This window comes from Vanessa atalanta, chromosome 12 (genome assembly GCF_905147765.1).
Source record: "Vanessa atalanta chromosome 12, ilVanAtal1.2, whole genome shotgun sequence".
NCBI classification, from domain to species: Eukaryota; Metazoa; Arthropoda; class Insecta; order Lepidoptera; family Nymphalidae; genus Vanessa; species Vanessa atalanta.
Genome location: NC_061882.1, coordinates 9,090,383 through 9,113,598, shown reverse-complemented (window position 1 = coordinate 9,113,598; position 23,216 = coordinate 9,090,383). Strand labels below are relative to the sequence as shown.

The 23,216-nt window shown below is 30.9% G+C and overlaps 3 protein-coding genes across 4 annotated transcripts in view; 1 reads left to right on the top strand and 2 right to left on the bottom strand.

The window, feature by feature from the left end:
- The window catches only part of LOC125067847 (fructose-1,6-bisphosphatase 1), a 24,847-nt gene extending 3,884 nt beyond the window's left edge, over positions 1 to 20,963 (top strand). The window contains exons 3-9 of one of the 2 annotated variants that reach the window (XM_047676679.1): positions 12,306 to 12,317; positions 15,750 to 15,912; positions 16,576 to 16,720; positions 18,528 to 18,634; positions 18,801 to 19,027; positions 19,688 to 19,866; positions 20,313 to 20,963. In XM_047676679.1, the coding sequence (XP_047532635.1) occupies positions 15,773 to 15,912; positions 16,576 to 16,720; positions 18,528 to 18,634; positions 18,801 to 19,027; positions 19,688 to 19,866; positions 20,313 to 20,489 (975 nt within the window). In that variant the 5' untranslated portion in view covers positions 12,306 to 12,317; positions 15,750 to 15,772 and the 3' untranslated portion in view covers positions 20,490 to 20,963. Of the gene's footprint in view, positions 1 to 12,305; positions 12,318 to 15,721; positions 15,913 to 16,575; positions 16,721 to 18,527; positions 18,635 to 18,800; positions 19,028 to 19,687; positions 19,867 to 20,312 lie in introns of those variants that run through there. The other variant, XM_047676677.1, reaches the window with a different exon arrangement.
- On the bottom strand, positions 9,194 to 14,876 carry LOC125067848 (mortality factor 4-like protein 1). Its single transcript, XM_047676680.1, has 6 exons — positions 14,757 to 14,876; positions 14,569 to 14,686; positions 13,936 to 14,048; positions 12,252 to 12,332; positions 11,494 to 11,584; positions 9,194 to 9,843 (listed from the first exon to the last, which is right to left on the bottom strand). Exons 1-6 carry the CDS (start codon positions 14,782 to 14,784, stop codon positions 9,270 to 9,272), a joined length of 1,005 nt encoding a protein of 334 aa, XP_047532636.1. The 5' UTR covers positions 14,785 to 14,876; the 3' UTR covers positions 9,194 to 9,269.
- Positions 20,813 to 23,216, bottom strand: part of LOC125067844 (nuclear cap-binding protein subunit 1) — a 14,615-nt gene continuing 12,211 nt past the window's right edge. Inside the window, exons 7-10 of the mRNA XM_047676662.1 lie at positions 22,899 to 23,142; positions 22,347 to 22,462; positions 21,797 to 21,985; positions 20,813 to 21,319 (exon numbers count right to left, since the gene is read on the bottom strand). Of these exons, the coding sequence (XP_047532618.1) occupies positions 21,206 to 21,319; positions 21,797 to 21,985; positions 22,347 to 22,462; positions 22,899 to 23,142 (663 nt within the window). The 3' untranslated portion in view covers positions 20,813 to 21,205. The remainder of the gene's footprint in view (positions 21,320 to 21,796; positions 21,986 to 22,346; positions 22,463 to 22,898; positions 23,143 to 23,216) is intronic.

Here is a 23,216-nt window from a genome sequence, read left to right as displayed (position 1 = left end):
AAAAAATCATAAAATTGAAACCAAAACTACTTTGAATAGAATAGAAGCTCTGTTAACTATAAATTGTCCATTGCCTTGTTAAAATTTATTTAGTATTATTTTTTGCAAACAATTATCCCAGTTAGTTGTTAGTAACCAAGGTTGGTGGGGCACTTTTGATATTTCTTACAGAACTGACGTCTATGGGCCACTTACGATCAGGTGGCTCATTTGGCAGTCCGTCTATATGAAATAAAAAAAAACGTATTGTACTTTGATGGTCCTATGCCAGAAACCTTCACTCAAGAGTCAACAAAATCTGTACAAAATTTTGACCCAGTCGGATGAATAATATAGGATTACAGAGAAATGCTACAGAAACATATTTTTATTAGCACAGACAATTTAATACACAATCATAAATAAAATTACAGAATTCGACAGTTCTTCTAATTATATTTAAAATCGCTCATTTAAATTAAAGAATACCCGTGACCATTTAGGGAAAGATATGTGATAAATGAATGACGTTAATTACAAGAAAATGTATGTGTATTGAAACTTCAAAATAACATCAGTAGTTGAGTCACTAGACTGTTTTGTGAATTAAGGTAAATAGTTGACCCAGATGGCACTTTTAAGGCGCCATGTTTGACCTTGCCGGATACAAAATAGGGCTGCCACATTGAAAAAGTCATGTCTAAAAAGAATATAATTATAGTTATTATATTATTAACAACTTCTGGTCTAGTAATTATCGGCGAAACAATTTATATGTGATAATTTACGTGGTTTATAATTTACATAACAAATCATAATAGATTTTTCCATGCCTTCTAGAAATATTTGCCAAACAGTCGCACATTTTCTGTTATTGCATACTTGTAATTTATGAATTGTATAATTATTTCACTTTAATAAACAAAGTTTTTACTTAAAATAACACTATAACCGTGCTCAGACTCTTTTACTTTAATGCAAATATGTAATGGAATATTAAATTATTTCTTCCACATGTATATTATCATCAATACTACAATCTATATATAAAAATGTAAAGAAAAAACAGTTTAGTACCATTTTATTAGCAAACATTTATTTAATTGATATAACTATCAATTGACGATCTTAGCGTTATCAATAGACATTTTAAAAATAAATTGTTGTAAAATACATTATGTTCCAACATACAAATTCACATACTATAATTTCAATTATGATTATTCGACCACAAAGTGAACTCTAGTGTAATATTTTATTCAACATTAGCAAAGCCGTCCCTGTGCCCCTAGCCATTAACTACTGTAGTCCGTTCACAATTAGTTCGAGCTTGTTATGATTATTAAGCCCATATAAAGACTTTATGGTTTGATTGATATAATCTAGACTCGACAGGTATAGAATACTTCAAGGATATGACATTTAAAAAAATACTTATCAATATTCATTATTATTTGTCCTTATCTCATTTATTTAAACAGCGCAGTGAATAAGCTGCATGGATGAATGCGAAAGATGTTTACGGAGGACCTGCATGACACTAACCCTCCATAGGAATACTTTAGGTTAGGTCCTACAAATTCTTAAACCGATTCCCTCAGTCGGCTCATCGACGCCCAATGTTCAAGAATTGAAATGGGAAGCAGCTCTATTCCGCTGTGCCGGAATCACAAAATTACGTAAAATTAATTTTGTGATTCCGGCACAGGAACAATATTATTATTCTATATTATGCTAGTTAAGAATAAAAAAATGCAATTAATTTTATTGTGGAACTGTAGGAGGAAGATTTATGACTTTTTAAGACAACCTGCATGAAAAAAAAAAATTAACACATGCGTAACCACCATCCCCGGCCACCTGCATCGGAGCTTCGTCGCGGAGTTCTTCTCCTCAAAAGAAGGCTTTAGCTCAGCAGTGTCTTATTTTATTAGATAAATATAAATATATATATTTCCTCACGCAAAGCGACAATGTGGGAACATATACTCTAATCTAACCATAGCAGGAAAAATGGCAAATAAACAACATTTGACAGTAAATTATCGCGATATCATTGGTCGAGCTTGATTAATCTATGATATTCACTATGGATTTGCGAAATACGTAAATCTAATGTCGCGTGAAATACGTAAATCTAATGTTTGTTTATCTTTTTTCCTACTCCCATTGGAATAGGCTTTATTTTTAAAATATTTATATACAGACCGTACTATACTATACTATAGTTATTGTAGAAATATATCGATAGATAAGTTAGGTACCCAGTTGTATAAAGCGCGATAAATGTACACCGACAACTTCGATCGATCCGGTTCTATAATAATAAATGTAACTCATTTCTTTTCATGTACTATCATCAATATAAATATATTATTCAGTCCTTGTCCTCGGAGTTATTTTTTAAGATATCCTGGCCTTGTAATACTTACGTGATAAAAATGGTCTAGTTTTAAAGTTGCGAGTAAATCGACGGATTGAGGAAATACATTTTATCCGACCAAATAAAATAGTAAGAATAATGTTAGTTTAGAAGACATTTTATGGTCTTTTTTTATTTTATGATATAGTTTGACGGACGAGAAAATGGGCCACCTGATGGTAAGTGGTCACCATCGCTCATAGACAATGGCGCTGTAAGAAATATTAACCATTCCTTACATCGACAATGCACCACCAACCTTGGGAACTAAAAAACTAAACTAACCTTTCAAACCGGATCATACAATACTGAGTACTGCTGTTTGGCGGTGGGATATCTGATGGGTGGTTGGTACCTACCCAGACGAGCTTGCACAAAGCCACTACCACCAAGCAAAGTGGTCGTTGTTGTATTTATTAATGTAATATGAGTTTTAATAATATGGAGTGTATCAATGCATGACACTGTCGGCTTACATTTCTAATGAAATTAGAAAGGAATGGAAAACGATATCTTTGAAATTGTTTATTAAATACCATTCTACAATCCTCATAAGTAAGAGAGTGACCTAAAACGACATGTTAAACTTCATGCGTTGTCTGTACGTACACAACCATCAAATTAAACAACGTAAATATACTACAAAATTATAATATTGTATTTATATTGTTATTTATGTATCAATAATGAATTACATATATAGTTTAAGAACTGTAAAAAATATTTTTACAGGCATTGATAAAAGTACATACATAAGTGCTCCTAATTTGCCTAAAAAAACTTAAAAAGTAATGTTAGGTATGCTAAAAACACAGTGTAACAAATACTGTAGGTACTTTAGAAACGTAACAAATGTGACGCAGAAGCTAACAGGACTTTTCTTCAAAGAATGAATACACGGCATGGAGTAAATATTCGTTAAGGAAATGTTTAAATGAATCACTATCGAGATGAAAGCGAACCAAATGATTCACATTATAGTAATACATTGCCTTATAAAGTCACAAAATGTCCATATTTGAAATGTAAACAAACGCCTTACACAAATCTATCGTCACCATTAATATTATGTAATTTCGTGCAACTAGTTTTGAAATAAAATGTTACTAAGTTAATGTTACATAGATATGTAGGATCCGTTACAAATGATTTTATATATATATATATATATATATATATATATATATACATTATGGATAATGCAAATATAGAGAATTCCTATTTAAAGATTTTTTGTAACTTAAACCCAAATACCTGTTTCTAACATTGTTTCTATTTTAGAAAATACTCAAGTATTAATTGTGACATTGGCGAAATAATCTGTGCCTTTTTGGCAAAAATAAAAGCCAGAAAAAAAGTATTAGTTTCTATATTAAATGGACAATAGTATTAGATTACTTAGTAAGTAAGTAATATTATATTGTAAAAATGTTAGCATTGCCTCAGATAATATAGAACTATTAAAGTTTTGCAATTGGATAACGACAGGTGACAAGTTTACAATATGTCAGGTTAATACAAAGACCTTATGACATAGTTTGCTTAATTTATAGTGATTTGATGTTCATTTGTGTCTGTTTATCAATATATTTAAAATACTCATCAATATCCAATTTAAAATACAATTTTTATCTAATTTAGAAACTGGTTCTTTAATTTCTATGTTCAATTACATTTGATATGTTAACGAGTGTTACAACGCTTATATAAAAATACGCTGTCTTTTTTCTTATTATTCTGAAAAGAAAAAGACATTTTTAAATCTGTCATTTAAAAATAATTTGGTTTTAATTTATTTTAACCCACGTACTTTGAATTTTATAATTTAATCTTCAGTCTAACTTTGTTATATTAAAATCGGTAATGCGAAATTACCGATAAAGAATACTTTATATAAGAAAAAGTCAAAATTTATGAAGTACATCGAACAGAGTATGCTAAATTCGAGGTTCAATTCAACACTAAAACAAATGTATGTTGATATAAATAGAATTTCCGTTATCATACAGTCGTTCGAAATACAATTGCTCTTCTAATCTATTAAGACAGAAAACAGTGTATCCAGTCCCATGAACGTTTGGTAGAGTTATTTGTGGAGCGTCGCCGGTACGCGACAGGAATAGCTCGTAGAATGATCGTCACAACAATCTGGTTGCACAGAACATCTGTAGAATTTAATCAGCTTCATATACAGATCGGCTGGATAGATTTAGTTATCATGGTGTTAAGTTGTTTTTTATAAGAAATAACCATAGAAAGTTAATATTTTATAAGTAGTAATCTATCCTAGAGAGGATCAGTGCGTATTAATTGAATATGCTCAAATTAAAATAGACAATAAATTAAAAAAATAAACTATTATTTAGTAACATACATAATTAAAATACTGAGTTGTCATCCCAGTAAAATACTATTTCAAAAGCGAGGGTATCGAAAAATCCTAAGGGGAGTATTTATTAAGCAGAAGACGACTGAAATTATTGGTTAAGAGCAAATAATTCTATAATGTAAAGCTCATTAATCAAAAAATAATACCAGCTGATTTATAAACATTGAACGGGAGTTTATTGATTTTATTGCATTGATTCGACTTACGATGGAAAAAGACATCATCATTAAACTAATCAACTTCTAAGCACCATTTCTCATTTCAATTTTTAAAAAAGCGAACGTGTCAATTGATGAAGTTTTCATATTTATTCGATAAAGCTTAATATATAACCCTAAATTAATTCTGCACTCTTTATTCATAAAAACGTAGTAAAACTACTAAAATAACCGAAATCGATTTAACGTAGAAATGTATATAATAATAAATCTTAGAGCAACCTTGCAAACGTCAGAAAATGTCATGTTTAACTTGACACTAAAGAGGCGAGATAAATCCACCTTCATGACTCAGCCGAGAGGAACGTTCACACGCTACCTTTGCCACCATTTACTGTAACAACAAGTGCAACGGATACCTTAAACATCAAATAAACTAATAAGGTACTCGACGAATAAGGTAATAGTCGTTTATTTTCCGTGATACATTACCTAGACATTAAAATAAAATCAATTATAAGAATTGTTGTAATAGAGATGTCCCAGTGGGTATAATACATAATATTAAGCTAAGATTGTGATTGAAACCTTTGCCATGAGATACCTACAGTATGTTACTTTGTTAAATTAATTATTCTAGTATTGATATGTTATATAAGATATACTATTATTTATACAAATGTCGTGATTGTCGTTTTTCGGCTTTAATAGGATACATTGTTGACTTCATTCGGCTTATAGTCTTTTTTTTTCTTGAGAAAAAAACCAACTATGGCTTGATTTTTCGATACTTACTGATAAAATTTTACAAAGATATTATTTTTATAAGAGCTGACATGTTAAATTATATCGTAAGTACCTCATAAGAAATTTAATCGATGTCAAACTTGACATCAATACGCGTATTAAACGGTGCATAGGCATCTTAATTATTATCTATTAATAATAACTAACTTCATAAAATATAGTCTGTGTCTGATTGAAGGCGGTACTGTCAACAATAAATTTTCCAAAACCAGTGGCTCTCAACATGTTTGAATTAATAGTTTTTTTAGAACGTTAATAAATAATAATCATATTTTTTTTATTGAAATATACTTCTATAAGTACATACATTCCTAATTCTTATCTTTAATCTTAACATATTATATAATAATGTATGTTTTAGTATCTAAACAGATTGTTTTTAACTTATTAAATTGATATGCTATAATTATTTAAATGATTAAAATTAATAGATAAGATATGTATTTTTAGTAATAACTTTGAGAACCAGTGCTCTGATCCCAGATGTTCATAGTCCATAAGTGGTAATGTCGTAATAACAATCGGGCGCCAGCGGCCAGTCGCGGCCTTGCGGACATATCCTGCCCTTTAAAGGCAGTCGCAGGCCCTGATAACAATTGCCCCAGAACAACGATACTTTAAAGCTTAAGATTACGTTACTTGTTGACACAGAGATATGCTATTACAGTTGACTTGCTAGCAGCTCCTGGTTTTGTATGTTCCATATTCAAATGCATTGTTTATCTTCTTGTTATACCATAAACTCATCAAAGACAATGACATTAATAAATAGACGATTATATTGTTTTTTAATAATTTGATATATTCCAAACACGTATCATTTATTTAAATAGTCACGTGTGCAACTTATCTACTAACACAAATCCTTCCTCAAAAAGAAAGGAAGCCTTAGCGCGGCACTGGGACACTTACTTTAATTTTACACACAATGTTACTATATTTATATAATATACATAATGTATATCCAAAGGCTTTCTCAATGATCTTAGAATTAGCAAGCTTTATAAACACTTATATACTATGGCTTCATCTGTTTCGAAGAGAACTATTATGTAGTGGCCTTTGTTGTTTTATAGTTCTATAGAATATACTTTATACGTAATCGGGGTATAAAGACAATGAAAATAACATTTAATAATAATTTAAATAAATAAAATATGCTAATTATATGTATGTACATTTTATATTTGATTAAAATGAGCAATTCATATGTTTTCTGTGTTTAATTATGAACATTTACGATTCGTTTCACGTAAGCTCACAAAATGATTGATACTGATATTTATAATAATAAATTGTTTAATAATAAAAAATATCGTCCAATATATATATTCTTTGTCTTAACATCCGTTTTGTAGAACAATATTTATACAAAACGGATCCGATCGTGATCTAATAATACAAAGCTTATTACACTTTAAGCAATAACCAAATGTATTAAAGTATCAGGCCATATAGATATTTACCTATGATATAAAAAAAAGATATAGTTTTTTTTAATTATAATCTACGAAAGACAAATAATAATTATACAACATTTGCCATAAAAAAAAAACCTAAATGATAAATGAAGAGAGAATAATATGGCGTCGAATAATAATACTTCAATTTTATTTAATTTATTCAATAAAAGCTGCAAATAACACATCCAAACAAAAAACCAGTACTCATTATATGAACACAAATCGCAAATTATATTAGGCATTCTAACCACTTATATACTTAAACAGAGCAGTAAATGATTGTTCGTTTATTTGTAATCGATAATTAATCTAACACTAATAAACCTATGTTATTATATATATATATATTTACTGCAGTGTTTCTACCTAGTCGATATATATAAGGTTACTACTATAAATACGGTCTAAACTTCTCTCGGAGTTGACTTGTCTTTAAACCATATATTTATATCATCACCAGATGGCGGGCAACCTTGTTTCTCTAAATACAGTACTTTAGGAACAGTTGTTACAATGTTGCAGTTGCCTAGAATCATTGCAGGCCTATTCAATAGGTGAAAATTATATGCTTGAATAGTATCAATGCTTTGAAATATCTATTATTTATATACTTACAATTCGTTGAGTATCGATAGAAGTTTTATCATTTCTTTTATTAATGTATATATATAATCAAATAATCTATATACCGACTTTATTAGATAGGTAAAGATTATTTTAGTTATTTTTCTGTTAAACGCTTGGCATAAGAATTCGCCTATTAATATATATATCGCCTATTAATAGTTATAGTTCAAACTAAAAGATTTTTCTATTTACTTTAATGAGTGCAAAATCTTTTCATACATATGTTATATAAAATTGAGGTTTTTATTAACTTATTTATTTTTAAATACTAATAAAAACTGTATTACAATATGTACGTCTTGTAACATGTTGCATTTTTTTAAATTAGCACATATTTATATTTCAATGCATATTTCATTATTATCGATCAAGAACTCCTAATGCCATCTTTTGTCAGCATTGTGGAAATAACTATGCGAGCGATGCGAGCCAAAATAAAACTATTACATAGTAAAATACATAATTAAAAAGGCGAGCAGAGATTGGTTTGTTTATAATGTGTTTATATTCTGCCTGTGACGTCAATGCCGGACGCTCCGAGATAGATTTGACTTGCTTGCGTCAGAGTATAAGAATTTATAGTTCGTTTCAAGAGAATTTACGTATTTTTTTAAACTAATTAATATTATAATAAATCTAATTTTGAGAATTGAAAAGTACTTAGATTCATATCTGAAATAGAGTCAGCAGTGGATATAATCTGTGAAGTAAAAAGACTGTAAGGTTTAAATTTAAAAAAAATGTTTATTTTTGGAATGTATGTACAATGTACATATTGTTTAGGCATTACCTAACCCATGTAGGTAGGTAAACTTTAATTGGTATAAATGATTTCTACAACTCTTCAAATATCAGTCAAACTATAAAATTATTCATACTCATAATGAAATACTGAACATATGGCCAATATAGGATGTTGTAAAAACGAAAAAATATAATATAAAGTCGGTCACGAACTCACGACCCATTGAAAAGGGACAAGTTTTTCCTTGCGCTTGCACATGACTCATACAGATGTGATGCAAAATTCGGTCAACGTGTCGCGTATCGTTGCGTCGACCCCGCCATTTTTATCGAACTTAATGTTTTATGCAAGTTAATTAAAAAGTTGCTAAATGTGTCTACAAAATCAAATATGAAATCGTTTTGCTCTCATTTAAAAAAATATAATTTTAACAGGAAGTATTGAAGACATTTAATTTTAAATTAAATAGAAATAGTGTTTTAATAAAAGCTTGTGAAGAATAATTATTATTAACTATTACTTAAAATTGCAATCAAATATATACTTATATATGCCATATTACTAACTGAGTAGAACGAAGTTAAGATAAAAAAATAAACAAAGTCACTTAAATCGAACAAATTTATTACTCAAATATATAACAATATAATTGATGATTACCAAACTTAAAGCTAAATTATTACTGAACTTTTCTATGATACTCTGGCGTAGCATTCCCGTAGTCTTGCAAATTGAACAAGGTAGATCTATTCGTAACCATGTATTTAAGGAAGTCTTGTATGTGGGTCAGAACGTGTTGCAACGACTTCTCGTCCAACGCGGTATACGCCAACATTGGACCCATCTTCGCAAACAGTCTCAGTAAATGTATCGAACCATATATTTGAGACATTGGCGTGTCCGGGTATTCTTGTAACATCTCGCTGTACTGCGGCCTTTCGAATTTGTATAATAGTTGAGATCCAAGCGTGGCGTTGAAGTATTCCTTTATCCCTTCAGTGATATCGACCAGGACTGATTCCTTGGCCTGATTGTGAAGTTTGCTAGATTTCTTGAAGGCTAAATAGTTGTCGACTATCTGGGATACTGTCAGCTTAGCCGGCAGGATGGCCAGTTTCTGCTGTCTCGTTATCACATCCCAGTCGTCGACGAGCCACACTTTCAATTCTTCCGGTATTTTGATCTTCACCTCGACTTTTGCTAGGTACTGCTCTTCTGACTCAATAGACAAATCGAGACGACCACGTTTCTTCCTAAAAGAGATATGACCAATACAGTTTCAGGCATAAAAAAGTATAAGTAAGAATAAACAGCTATTTAATGTGTATTTACCAAAAGGATAGTTATAAAGTGCCTATAATATGTGTCTTTACTATATAAATATTTATTAATTGAAAAAGAAGCTATTACATTTTAAAAGTATTATTTCAAACATTTTCCATATACTTTCATATTATTTAAGTGTTATAATTTAACGGATAAAATTGTTACTAAAATTTAATACAAAATATAAAAATCAACATCTCTACGTCAATGTTAGACTGACTTCGCTCTCATGTTGTTGAGGGTATTTCAACGAGGTGTATGAAACATTCCTAGTAATTATTAATTACCATCTTAGTTGGTAGGTTACTTCGACCACGTGGGATGTCTAAAAAAGTATCTTAAATACACTAATTTTATTAACCTATGTGTTTACTTTCAAGGTAAAGCCCCTGAACCAAATTCGATGAAATTAGCTATAAAGCAAGTTAGAACCCCGAGGAAGGCGATGGGTTATTTCTTTATACCTAACACCTGACGACGAATCTCTAAAATGCGAGTGCAACCGCAGGCGACAACTAGTATTACATATAGTCAAAACGGGAGGAGAATGAAACAGTCCCTCACGTCGCTTATGCCGTCGTAATTCAAGCCTGAACATATAGATGGCATTATAAGTGAATTCGGATTGTTCTGTTACAGGGATATGACGTAATTTGAAATGTATTCGTGGCGCGTAAACTTTGACATACAAACAAGTTATTTTACTCGTGTAAAATTTATTCAAGTAATAAATAAATAACGTTGTATTTTGGTAGTTTTATAACTTTACTTCGGTTATATTTGGGTGTTTAGTATTAGTTATTTTAACGCTTGATGTATATATAATGTTCATATAACTATAGATTTTATTATTTAATCATTTTATATTCGTATAGCAGAAATACATGGGGCACTTGAGTCAAATTATAATATAACTCTAACGTTTAAAATTCTACATACTATAATTTATAATCTATTATATAAATTATATTATAAATATGCAAATACAATTAGTATCGTTCAGAAGTTGGCTTATCGTTTGTTCTTATGATACTGTTTCAAAAGTACACGACGGCTACTAAGTAATTTACAAAACTTATTTCGGAATCTTATAACTTATATATTATCTAGGTCATTAAAATTATTATATCCTTTCAAGATATATGAGAAATTATTTCGATGTTCTAGTTAATTGTGGATATATAAAGACTATAGGAAGGGTCAGCATGTCTTTTATATGATAAACATGGATATGTTTTAAGTTACAGTAACCGTATACATAATATGATATTTATCTTAAATAATGATAAAATATAAAATTTTGTTTAATTTAGTTGTAAAGTATAAATTTTTATTAAAGTCACATTTTAAGTACTTTTGTCAATAAACAACGCCATTTACGATTTTCTCTTTGAACTGATACATTTAGGTATATTACAAGAAGTAAGAAATAAATACAAACAATTAAGACATTGGGCGTACGGGAAGGTAAATCATGGTAGTACAAGTCTCCATACATAGAGCACTTGTATTGAATTATAATATTTGCCTATATTTCATCCAACCTAAGGATGTTTAATCATATTAATATAACTTACTTAGGCTGATCGGAGCCCGAGTCTGCTGGAGTGTCTTTACTCTGGGTCTTCGTAGCTTTAGCTGGTGCTGGAGTAGTTTCTGTTTCCTTTCCTGAAATACAAAGTATCTAATTTATTTATTTTTTTAGCATTAGCAGCCCGTAAATGTCCCACTGCTGGGATAAAGGCCTCCTCTCCCTTTGAGGAGAAGGTTTGGAGCATATTCCACCACGCTGCTCCAATGCGGGTTGGCGGAATACACATGTGGCAGAATTTCGTTGAAATTAGACACATGCAGGTTTCCTCACGATGTTTTCCTTCACCGCCGAGCACGAGATGAATTATAAACACAAATTAAGCACATGAAATTTCAGTGGTGCCTGCCTAGGTTTGAACCCGAAATCATCGGTTAAGATGCACGCGTTCTAGCCACTGGGCCATCTCGGCTCTAATTTATACACAACAAAATTATTACCTTTTCTTAAATAAATACTTAAAATGCATATATTTTGTTTTTATTATGATATTATATACATCTTCAAAAGGTGTAATTATATAATCTTAAAGCATAATTAGATTATTATATGAGATATAATAATTGATTACTTTTATTTAATGTCATAAAATCAAAATCAAATTTATAATCAATTTAGAATAACTTGATATAAAATTATTTAAAACTGATATCACATGTCAACTGACCTAACTAATTGATTATTAATATATTTTTAATACCTTTAATTGATATCAATAACAAACAACTAATCTATAGATCTTACCGGCTGGTGTGGAGGCACGAGACTCTTCTCTGGCGGGAGTCGAACTTGTAGCAGCTTCAGATTTTCGTCCTTTAGCTGGAGCTGTAAGACAACAAAATATGTTAATACATATTGATTATTCAAAACACTTCAAACTAAAGACTTTTATGTTTTTAAAACTTTCTAAATTCACACCATTATATATTGTACAAAAGGTGGCCATATTGGTACACATAATGGCTGATTAACTGATTCAATGTTTGTTTGATTGATTGAGAATAGGACATTTGTAGGTGGCAAAGAATAATTTACGATTTAAGAGAAAAACATATTTTTTTCATAAAATTCATGCATAAATAGTAACACACCAAAAACTATAAATATATAATATTTAAATGATATAATTATATGAAATATGTACCACAATTCAACTTTATTATTGTTATGCTAATAGAATATTGTTGTCAAATATGGCCCTTATATAAATTACAGTATTCCAATCATATACAAAATAGTTTCAAAGATATATTTATCTTATTGTATAAAAATATGTCCCAGATGTTATAGTGATTCACTTAAGTAGTTCAAATAGCAACTTTTACATGTACAAAGAAATATATTAAAGATAGTAGATGTCTAATTGAGAATATTAACATAAGTGTATCACAGACAGCTCATTAAAAATCTTATCAATTTTTAAAGATGAATAGATGTAGAACAATTCTAGGGACAGATCACCACACACCTCGAATCTGAGGACTATACAAGTCAATACATACAGTAAATGTGAGTTGCAACACATATAATATAATGCCTTCAAAATGAAGTATTAATCTCTATACAATAAGAAATTACTATAGTTTTGTTACTACAGTTTTATTCATTAATAAATTTTTGGTATCGGCAATAATCTGGTGCATTTTGTTGTCTCCAGTAACTGATATGATGAATACTATAATATACCAAGCTTATATTTTTATTGTACTTCTTTTAATTAATAAATAACTTATAATTCAGGTTATTTCTTCAGGTAGGTGCACTTAGCATATTATTGGTATTTTATTTTATGTAATATAATATTTATTCATTCATCCATCAATCTGTATCAATATTGAGTTTCTTAATAAACAAATAAACCCAGTAATAATGTACATTTTTGTGATACGATTCTATTGCACACAACAACATGTTCTAACTCTTCTGCTCTGTGTGGGACATGAAATCTCTCAGAAGGACTAAAAGTTAGTCAAATAGTTCAGTTCTAAAACAATATACAACAAAATTGCCACATTTATATTTTAAATATATGTGTACATAAAATTGACATAAATATTAATTTATTTAAAAATCTGTTATTTTATAGTTTAACTATGACTTTTGCTTGCATAATAAGGTACAGTAGAGTCACATTAAGATGACTTTGGTTGTTACAGACAACTTCTTTTAACCTGGATGTTTTTAGTGTCTAAAATTAAAATATATTAATTGTTTTACAATGCAGGGTGCAAATGTATTACTGTTATTACTTGAAATTGTAAACAGAAATCAATTTACTTATAAATATGATTTTTTCATGTATCCATATATATGAACACAGATTATTTGGATAATATTGTGTCAAGTAAATGTTAAATTTGTTTATTTGTCTATTTTCCTCCTTTGTTTGGACTAGGATATAGTATGCCCATTTAAAACATATACTCACTTTTTTTTGTTTTAGCTGGTTGTGCAGAATGAGCTCTTTGAACCTCCTTTTGTCGCTGCACATTTGCTTCATTATATTTCAGCACTCTACTTTCAGGAACCCATTCATCCCAACTGTAATAAAAAGTACATTTCATGTATATTTACATAGATCACTTGCATAGATATACATATTTGTATTGATAGAAATTTTAATTTTTAGTAAATATAGTCTGACATTCAGATTATGTGAATTGACAATATGCAGATGTCAATTTCGAGTAAGAACATTTTTTAACAACTTTTGATTCACACAGGGTTAAGCCACACAGCCTCCAAAGACAATGATCTTACAGTTTAATTTGTAATTACATAACAGAACATGGCTTAGGTGTACTTAAGGGATCAACAATAGTACATTAGGATTAAAAAATCAGCCCCAATATGGTAGAGAATCAATGAGCACTGAAAGCAAATATCCCTAACCAAAATAAAAGTCTTAGCGCGCTCACGACTTTGACTTGGAATTTTACTTCTGATTACAATTTTAAAAGCAATATGTACATGATGATATAATATTGTGATCGTATTTCATACAAGAAAATATAAGATATAGTTTCTATATAGATCTTGATATATTAAATAAGTTACTTACTTTTTATTCCATCCAGCATAATGTATTAAGTACCGAACATGCTTGTCTTTAGTAACAGAACTTTTCAGACATTTTGCCTCATAAATGAGGGGACCGTGGAAGCATAACACTTTTTCACCTAAAAAAGAGACAATAAATATATGCAAACTCAAACACTAATTTTATATTATAATGATAAAATATTATACCTTCCGCAAATTTTAGTTTTGGAGCCATTTTATTTTATATTTTTTTAAATCTTGTTTATTTACGTTAATAACATAATTTCTTTGACAATTCCAATGGCGTTTCCGTTTGACATATTAACAGAGGAAGTTACCAGTTTAAAAAAAATACCGAAAAATTATTTATTATGTTTTCAGGGTTATTTTGTTTTATTATTATATATTATTATGTTATATTATAAGTAATAATTTATAGTTGACATTACTTTATAAAGATAGCGAAATGTTTGCTTATAAAGAACCACTAAAGTGTGTTAAGTACTGAATTACGCCTTCCTGTTATGCTCAGTTACTTTATTGAATAAATTATTTATTTTGCCACGAGCAATTAAATATACATACTACTAATAATTACTATGTTAACTAAAAATTAGATTGTAGTAAAGCCTATTATTTGAGAATTCGACCTATAATCACTACGCTATACGCCGTATATATGCCGTATGGCTATCGATCTATGTGATAGATTAACACAAAAGATGTAAGAAATTAATTACAATTCTGTTTTGATATAAGAACCTTAACTTAATTACGATAACTTAGAAAAACTTTACATGGTAATAAATAAAAATGAAACTGCTTTTCTAATATGCCTACGTAACAATGTAAAAAATATCTCATTGATAATAACTCAGATATTGAAATATTTCACGAGTATGAATGTTTCGTCATACACACACCCACTTTTAAATATTAATAAAAATGAACCTTACGATTACACCTAACAGATTCATTTTGAACTGTTATGACTACCAAAAGGCCAAAATACCGTAAAAACAAGTATGACAAGAAATGATAAGCACGTCGCTTACAATCTACATTCTATTTTCTTTGTAGGTATAGAAACATTTTAGCGGGGAGGCAACGGCCTTGTTCAGTATCGCGGCATCAGCTGGACGTGCTCGCCGCTATTTTATTTGTGTTGAGTTTTATTTTTCGACATAATGTCTCAACAAGGCCCGGCGTTTGATGCGAACGCAATGACCTTAACCCGATGGGTTTTGGCTCAACAAAGGACGGCACCAGAAGCTACCGGAGACTTAACACAACTACTGAATTCGATACAAACAGCAGTCAAGGCTATACAATCTGCCGTAAGAAAAGCCGGAATCGCAAAACTGTTAGTTTTATTTGTTTTTTTTTTAATGTCATATCACTCACTTATACATTTATAATATATATCATGTAATTTTCATAATATATAATTATTAGTTACAGTTATTTGCACTGAATTCCCAAAATTATACTAGTTATTTATGATACTTACTAAACAAATATTATCTAAATATTATTTAAGCTGAATTTTTCCTATAAAAATATATGACTGTTGCTCAGTCAATTAATTTTAATTAAATAAAATCTATAATTAAAAATGACGATGTCTGGAGTTTGAAATGAAAGTTTTACCTGATGAAGACCTTTGTTACCTAGTTATTTTATTATTCAGCCTTTATATTATTCATTCGCTTTAATTATTATCATTAACTGAACACATGTAAAAGCCGATACACTGCCTGTACATTGATTCGAATTTCGAATGTCTCAGGTTCAGTGCTGAATAGATAACCTTTGGACTATTGTATTTTGAATAATATCTACTGTTTATGTAGGTGCCGCCTGTGAAATCTTTTAAATGTTATGATAATAGTATTTTGAAAACCATCTTTCATTTTCACTATCATTTAATTTTTTTGTTGTTGATAAAGGTTAACGAGTTTGGAAAGTTCCTATTAATCTTCAAAAGACTTATCTTTCTTACAAATTTTTAAACCATTCTCTACAGTCATGGAATATCTGGCGATACAAACGTGCAAGGCGAAGAAGTAAAAAAATTGGATGTATTATCAAATGACCTCTTTATTAATATGCTGAAGTCTTCCTTTACGACTTGCCTACTCGTTTCTGAAGAAAATTCTTCAGTCTTACAGGTGCGTGTGAAATCATTATTTTAATTATATTTTATTCAAATCTGTGGTTTAAAGTTAAATAATATCTATAATAATATTGTAAATGCGAAAGTAACTCTGTTTAACTATCTGTTGCTCTTTCATGGCCAAAACACTGAACCAAATTTGACGACATGTGGCTTGATTTCCAAAGGAGGTTATAGGCATTTTTTTATACCTAAGACCTGACGATCAATTCCTAATAACGCGAGTGAAGCCGCGGGCTACAATTAACCTAGTAGAAATAAGAATGGTGAGGTGATTCCATGCTGACCGGTTTCGACCAATCTCAAATCAGATGAGGAAACTACGCAGGAACTATTATAGTGCACAATTCTTACACATGAGAGTGCACCTATGTTGACACGTGTACTCTCCTAATCGGATAGGATGGCAAATCCTACTCGACCGGCAAAAGTTAGTCGTAGGACCAACAGCTTTGCGTGCCTTCCAAAGCAGGTGGGTGTACGCACCTGCAACTAACAAACTGGCCACTATTGAGAAATATCCATAGAGAAACCCAATAAGTTCTTATGATCTCAAGATCTGCTCCTTAGTAACTCGCAAATAGACCAACAGACGGGAATAAAGTTGTAGTTAGTAGAAATAAGAATAGTGAGCCGGGATATATATAGTACCCTACCTACTTAACTTTATCATCTTTGTTTTGTATGTAGATGTTTTAACTTAAAACTGTTGCTAAAATAATGATCAATCAATTTCATACCAAAAGAAAGTAAGAAACAAAAACATTTACTATGTTAGGTGAACTTAAATCTGGCTCAATGTCTCAGAACAGTTATTGTTAATTAATATACGACTTTATATATATTTGTATTAAGATAAATTTTCGGTTGCTTAATAAACGACCATTTTAATTATCATTAGATATCAAGGTCACAACCTCAAGATTCTACAATAAACAAATTATTTGATAACTTAGCTATTTTTATATTTTATTTGGAATTGAAACACACCCACCAGATTAGCAATTCATATTAGCTAATTATTTAAATATCAACGTCAAGTATCATTAAATTGTTTCGCTACGTCCAAATTAGTTTATTAAATTTTTAAAACGAACGTAACCGGCGAATACCGATTTCTGCAAATAATACTTAGCTATTTATTACTTTTTATTAGTATGGCTATCATCGCTATTTATATTATTATTTACATTGGGTACCTAATTATTATTTAATGATGTTCAATCGATAGATTATCACCTGAAGTTAATTAATAAGGTCATTTGCTTTGCTTAACCGCCGAGTCGAGCTCGAGATAAAATAAATTATAAACACAAATTAAGCACATGTAGAGTCAGTTGCCCTTGCCACGATGTACCCACTGGGTCGGCTCTCAGCAGCTGTAGGTACAAACTCTTATGGTCACATACTTGTGTGGTGATACTTATTCGCTCAAGAACTATTATTATGCAATATAATTTTTAACAAAATTCGATCCCATTATCATCCGAATTCGACAGTCTGAACTCAAATGTGACAACGCCACTAGCAAAGTCGCTACAAGATTATGCAAAACCAAGTGAAGTGTCACAATTACAGTTATTACATACGCTAATAAGCACCTACGCAATATAACGCAACATACTATTAACTATACACAACCACGAGTATTTATTGATCGCGAATTATATTATCTACCCTAGTGGAAAGGTTGGGAAGCGTCCGTTTACCTCGTTAGGTATCGCTATGTTAATGTACTAGATTTAACAGATAATTCACTAATGAATTCCTAACTTAAGACACAAATTTGAAATCGATTGCAGGTGGAAACCGAAAGGCGCGGCAAATATGTGGTCTGCTTCGACCCCCTCGATGGTTCATCGAATATAGACTGCTTAGTTTCAGTTGGCTCCATTTTTGCCATTTACAAGTAAGAATATTAATTGCTATATTTCACATTGATATTATCCTTATTTTAAATAATATAATTACAATAACATTAAGGGGACAATACATAATTTTTTTTACGAATTAATTGTAGCGTCAGACTATAGCCTAGATTATTACTCTTAAATAATTCCTTATTTGACAATCAGGAAAGTTTCTGGCGGCGAACCATCAGAGGCGGACGCTCTGAGGCCTGGCAACCATCTGGTCGCTGCTGGTTATGCCCTATATGGTTCCGCAACCATGATGGTTCTGTCTATAGGAAAAGGAAAAGGTGTAAATGGTTTCATGTACGACCCGTCTCTTGGAGAGTTCATTCTAACAGACCCTAACATGCGGATACCAGACAAGGGCAAGATTTATTCTATAAATGAAGGTAAATTACTACCAAAAATAACAATATACATATTTTTTATTTATAAATTATGTAAAGAAATAATATCTTATGTTATAGTGATATTATATAAATCAAAATGCATTATCTGGTTCTGTATAATCTATACCACCATAATTTTATCTCAAACAAATACATAGATAAAACCCGATTGAACATGTTCTATAATCTTGATCTTATAAGGATGATAAATCGTAATAATAGGACTATAATAATCATGTTATAGAATCAAATTTTAAAATGATTTTGTTACGAGCCTAGACAGACAAGGGTGAGCACGACGTTCTTGATTTGTATATTTGTATAAATCTAAAGTGTTTATAAAGAATAAAAACAAAATGTATTTCCGACGCACACCCGACTTGAATGACAATATAGGCTCTGTTCCTCGTCGTAATTACAGAACTAAAAGTGTAGGTATTGCACTATTATCACTATTTATCTTATGACTAATAGAGATGTGTGTATATTAACTACTATTATACTATCAGGCGGATTCTACTTGTAACTAACCTTCTTTTATATATATGTACGTAATGAATACTTGCACGTCATATTACTTGTATTTGTAGTCATATTCCTACATTTAAATAAAAAAATAATAATCGTAAAAGTTTAATGGTGCGTTTAATCTTTTTCCAGGATACGCAGCAGAATGGTCGGACGGCTTAAAGAATTACATAGAAGAGAAGAAGCGACCAAAAACAGGCAAAGCGTACGGCGCGCGATATGTTGGCTCTATGGTAGCTGACGTACACAGGACTATCAAATATGGCGGGATTTTTATGTATCCCGCAACACAATCGGCCCCTAAGGGAAAGGTGAAAAAAACAATAATCTATTTGTATATTTATCTAAAAATAATTTCTCTGATTTTAAGCCCATTTGAGAAGTTATGAGTGTAAGACACCTCCAACAAAATTAAAAACTAAGAATTCATAATGTCTATTATTGGTATTTGTGACTGATACATAACTAAATATTATAAAGTTACCAGAAAACAAGATTATTAATTATGATGATGTAAACGATGCACAATTAAGTAATCAATATGAATAATTACAAAATAAGATTCTTCGACATCATATTTTGTAAACAGAACCAAAATTATAGCTGTGCTACATAAATTATCAACGTTATTAGTGACATTAACATCAAAATTTTAAATCGACTTACAACTTACAATTATTCAAATAATCTCGATTAAATTGTGAATGATGTTTTGCCATATAAGTATAATGTTCATGTATGTCAATTATTGTTGTAGCTCCGCCTTCTATACGAGTGCAACCCAATGGCGTTCCTCGTGACGGAGGCGGGCGGACTGGCCACCAACGGCTCGCAGCCCATTCTGGACATCAAACCCACTTCCATTCACGAACGAGCGCCATGCTACCTCGGATCCAAGCTAGATGTAGAGGAACTGTTGAAGTTTCTCCAATGAAAAATATTGTTTTGTTAAAAGTTATTTAAGCGTGTTGCTACTACATCAACACTAAATGAGTCCATATTTACTTTAAGATATTATATGCATACACTTTAAACATCCGGATAAAATGTTCCTTATGATTAAAGAAATGAAAATATAAATATTGCACTAAACAAAGAATTAAAGTAAAAATAAATCATCGAGCTAATTGTTATGTGGATATCTGTAATCTCGTAAGATTACTGTACTAAAATTAAAAAAAATGACATAATGTTTTAAAAAATGTAATGAAGAACTGGAAAATGAAAATAATGTTGATTGTAAAATGAAACAATGTGTTCAAAAGTTATTAGACTTTATTTATATACAACTAAGGCTTCGGTTTCAATTGTCTTATATAAATACTAAACAAGTCAAAGACATTTGGCTTATATTCAAACATGTTATATACTGTAAATTTTGAAATGTAAATAAATTACTTTTTCTTAATCCGTCTCATTTACCTTTACATTAAATATACTTTCAACAAACCGAATTAATACATTAATCTAATTTGCCTCCACACACACATAACAGTCTTTAGTTTATAATCCTCGAGCAATATTAAGGCTATAGTAAGTATTCTAAGGCTACTCGTTTCTATAACAGATTGGTTTTATTCAGATAAAAATAGTATCTATTGTTACAGCAATTGAGGTCAAATTACTTTACATATCTATAGTTATGACATACTAAGCGGTGAGAGCAATAAATTGATGGAAAACATCCAAAATGTGAGGATCCAGATCTTGAGTAAATAGGAGTGTCTCCAAAGTGCTACTATACTTCTGAACTTGCTCGTGGTGCTGAAAACATAATTATAACTTTTTAATATGTACATACAATTGTACCTATTAAATAGAGAAATGGACAGTACCACAGACTTCAATCAATAATAATTTTGATAAAAAATCTTTTTTTAAATAGACTAACTGTTCAATATTAATACAGTGTAACGAAATAGTTTTTATGTGAAACCATTTTACAAGTATGAAATCAAATCAAATAAATAAGCAGATGTTATCCGAAAGTCAAGGTATATGGCACAGATTTAATTTTTCTAATGGTGCCTAGTCGATGAGTACTCATTTTTTACGTATTGTAAGCCCACCAGTACCCATAAATTATGAAATCGAAGTTATTTATGGTGGAACATAAGCAGTATTAGTAATACCAAGAATCGCAGTCAGATTGTAATACAGTACGGATCTACTAATCTTGTCCTGACATCGGGGTAATGAACACGAGATTAAAATGAAATTATTTTAGCTGAGCGCGCTCACCAGCAGGAAGACCTGTCGCAGGCGCGCGAGCGTGGCGCGGTACCAGTGCGTGTGCGGGTCGCGCGCGTCCGTGTCGGCGCGCACCAGGTGCTCCGACAGGATCATGATGAACCGCTGGAACACGATCAGGAACAGCCGCTTCTGGTCCGTGTGCGCCATCTCCAGCCGCTCCTCCATGCGCTCGACTGCCTGGGTTGCATTATTGATTGGGACTTACTATTGCACGGTAGGCGATTGCTTCTTTACTGTTGTATATGGACTGTACAATAAGTAAGTGTTATGTGGCAAACCCCAGGTCAGGCCTAAAAATTCTGGTAGTCTGGAATTTTGTCTTGGAAAGCATGAAAAGCAGTTGATCCTGAGCTTGAACTCTTTCCAGTTTTGTCGAATTTATTGTCTCGTTGGTTTTGAGTCACGTTGGGAATAGAGCGTCCCCCATAACGTGCCGCGTAGTTAGCTGGTGTCCCAAATGATTGCCTTGTCCGAAATCGGCCGTACGACAACATCATGATCAAGTGTTCTTTAATAAAAAAAAAACAGTAATAAATACCTCTTCGGTGGGCTTGAATTGATCTTTTTTCTTTTTATTTCCGCTTTCATCTTCTGATTCGGAACTACTTGATTCGTCTCTTGCGAGAGCTTCCCTTGCCTCTTGCAATTCTTTACCTATGGAACAACAATAAATATATTTTATTAAATCAAATTATATTTAATTCAAATAGGCTTTTATGATCACTTTTTTAACGTCATTTTGCAGTGTTTATAAGAACCGTAAAGCTACTACCGCTTAGGGACATAGATTCTACCGAGAAGAACTAGCAAGAAACTCGGTAGTTACACTTTTCCACCAATCAATTACGTATGTTAATTAAATACAATTAAATTATTATACACACGCACACACACTTTTTTAAATTGATATAATCTTCAGTGATGTAAACTTTTATTGTGTTAGGTATATATATAATAATATAGTGTAAAAATTAGTGTAAATCTCATTATCTTTGATTGGTTTTAATCAAATAAAATAAAAGTAATTAGTAAGGTATGTTCAATATTTTTTACAATGAAAATGTCTATACCTACAAATGATTACACTTACTGAGTTTCGAGACGTGTTTGTTCATTTTATCAATGGTGAGATGCAGAATCTCCCACAGATACCCGTGCGTGAAGTAAGGCGCCATCTCCTTGGAGAAGAGCCAAGTGGCCACCGCGCTACACTCCACTATCTGCGTCTTAAGCATCTTGTCCACTAACACGCACACCACCTGGCTATGACGCTGCCAGAGTTCCCAAACATTGCGAAGCACACAGATTTGAGCTTCTTCAGATTCCGCCAAAATCTAATCAATAATTTTCGCATAGTATAACATTCAATTACTCTAGAAATTCAATAACAAGAATAACTGAGGACTTG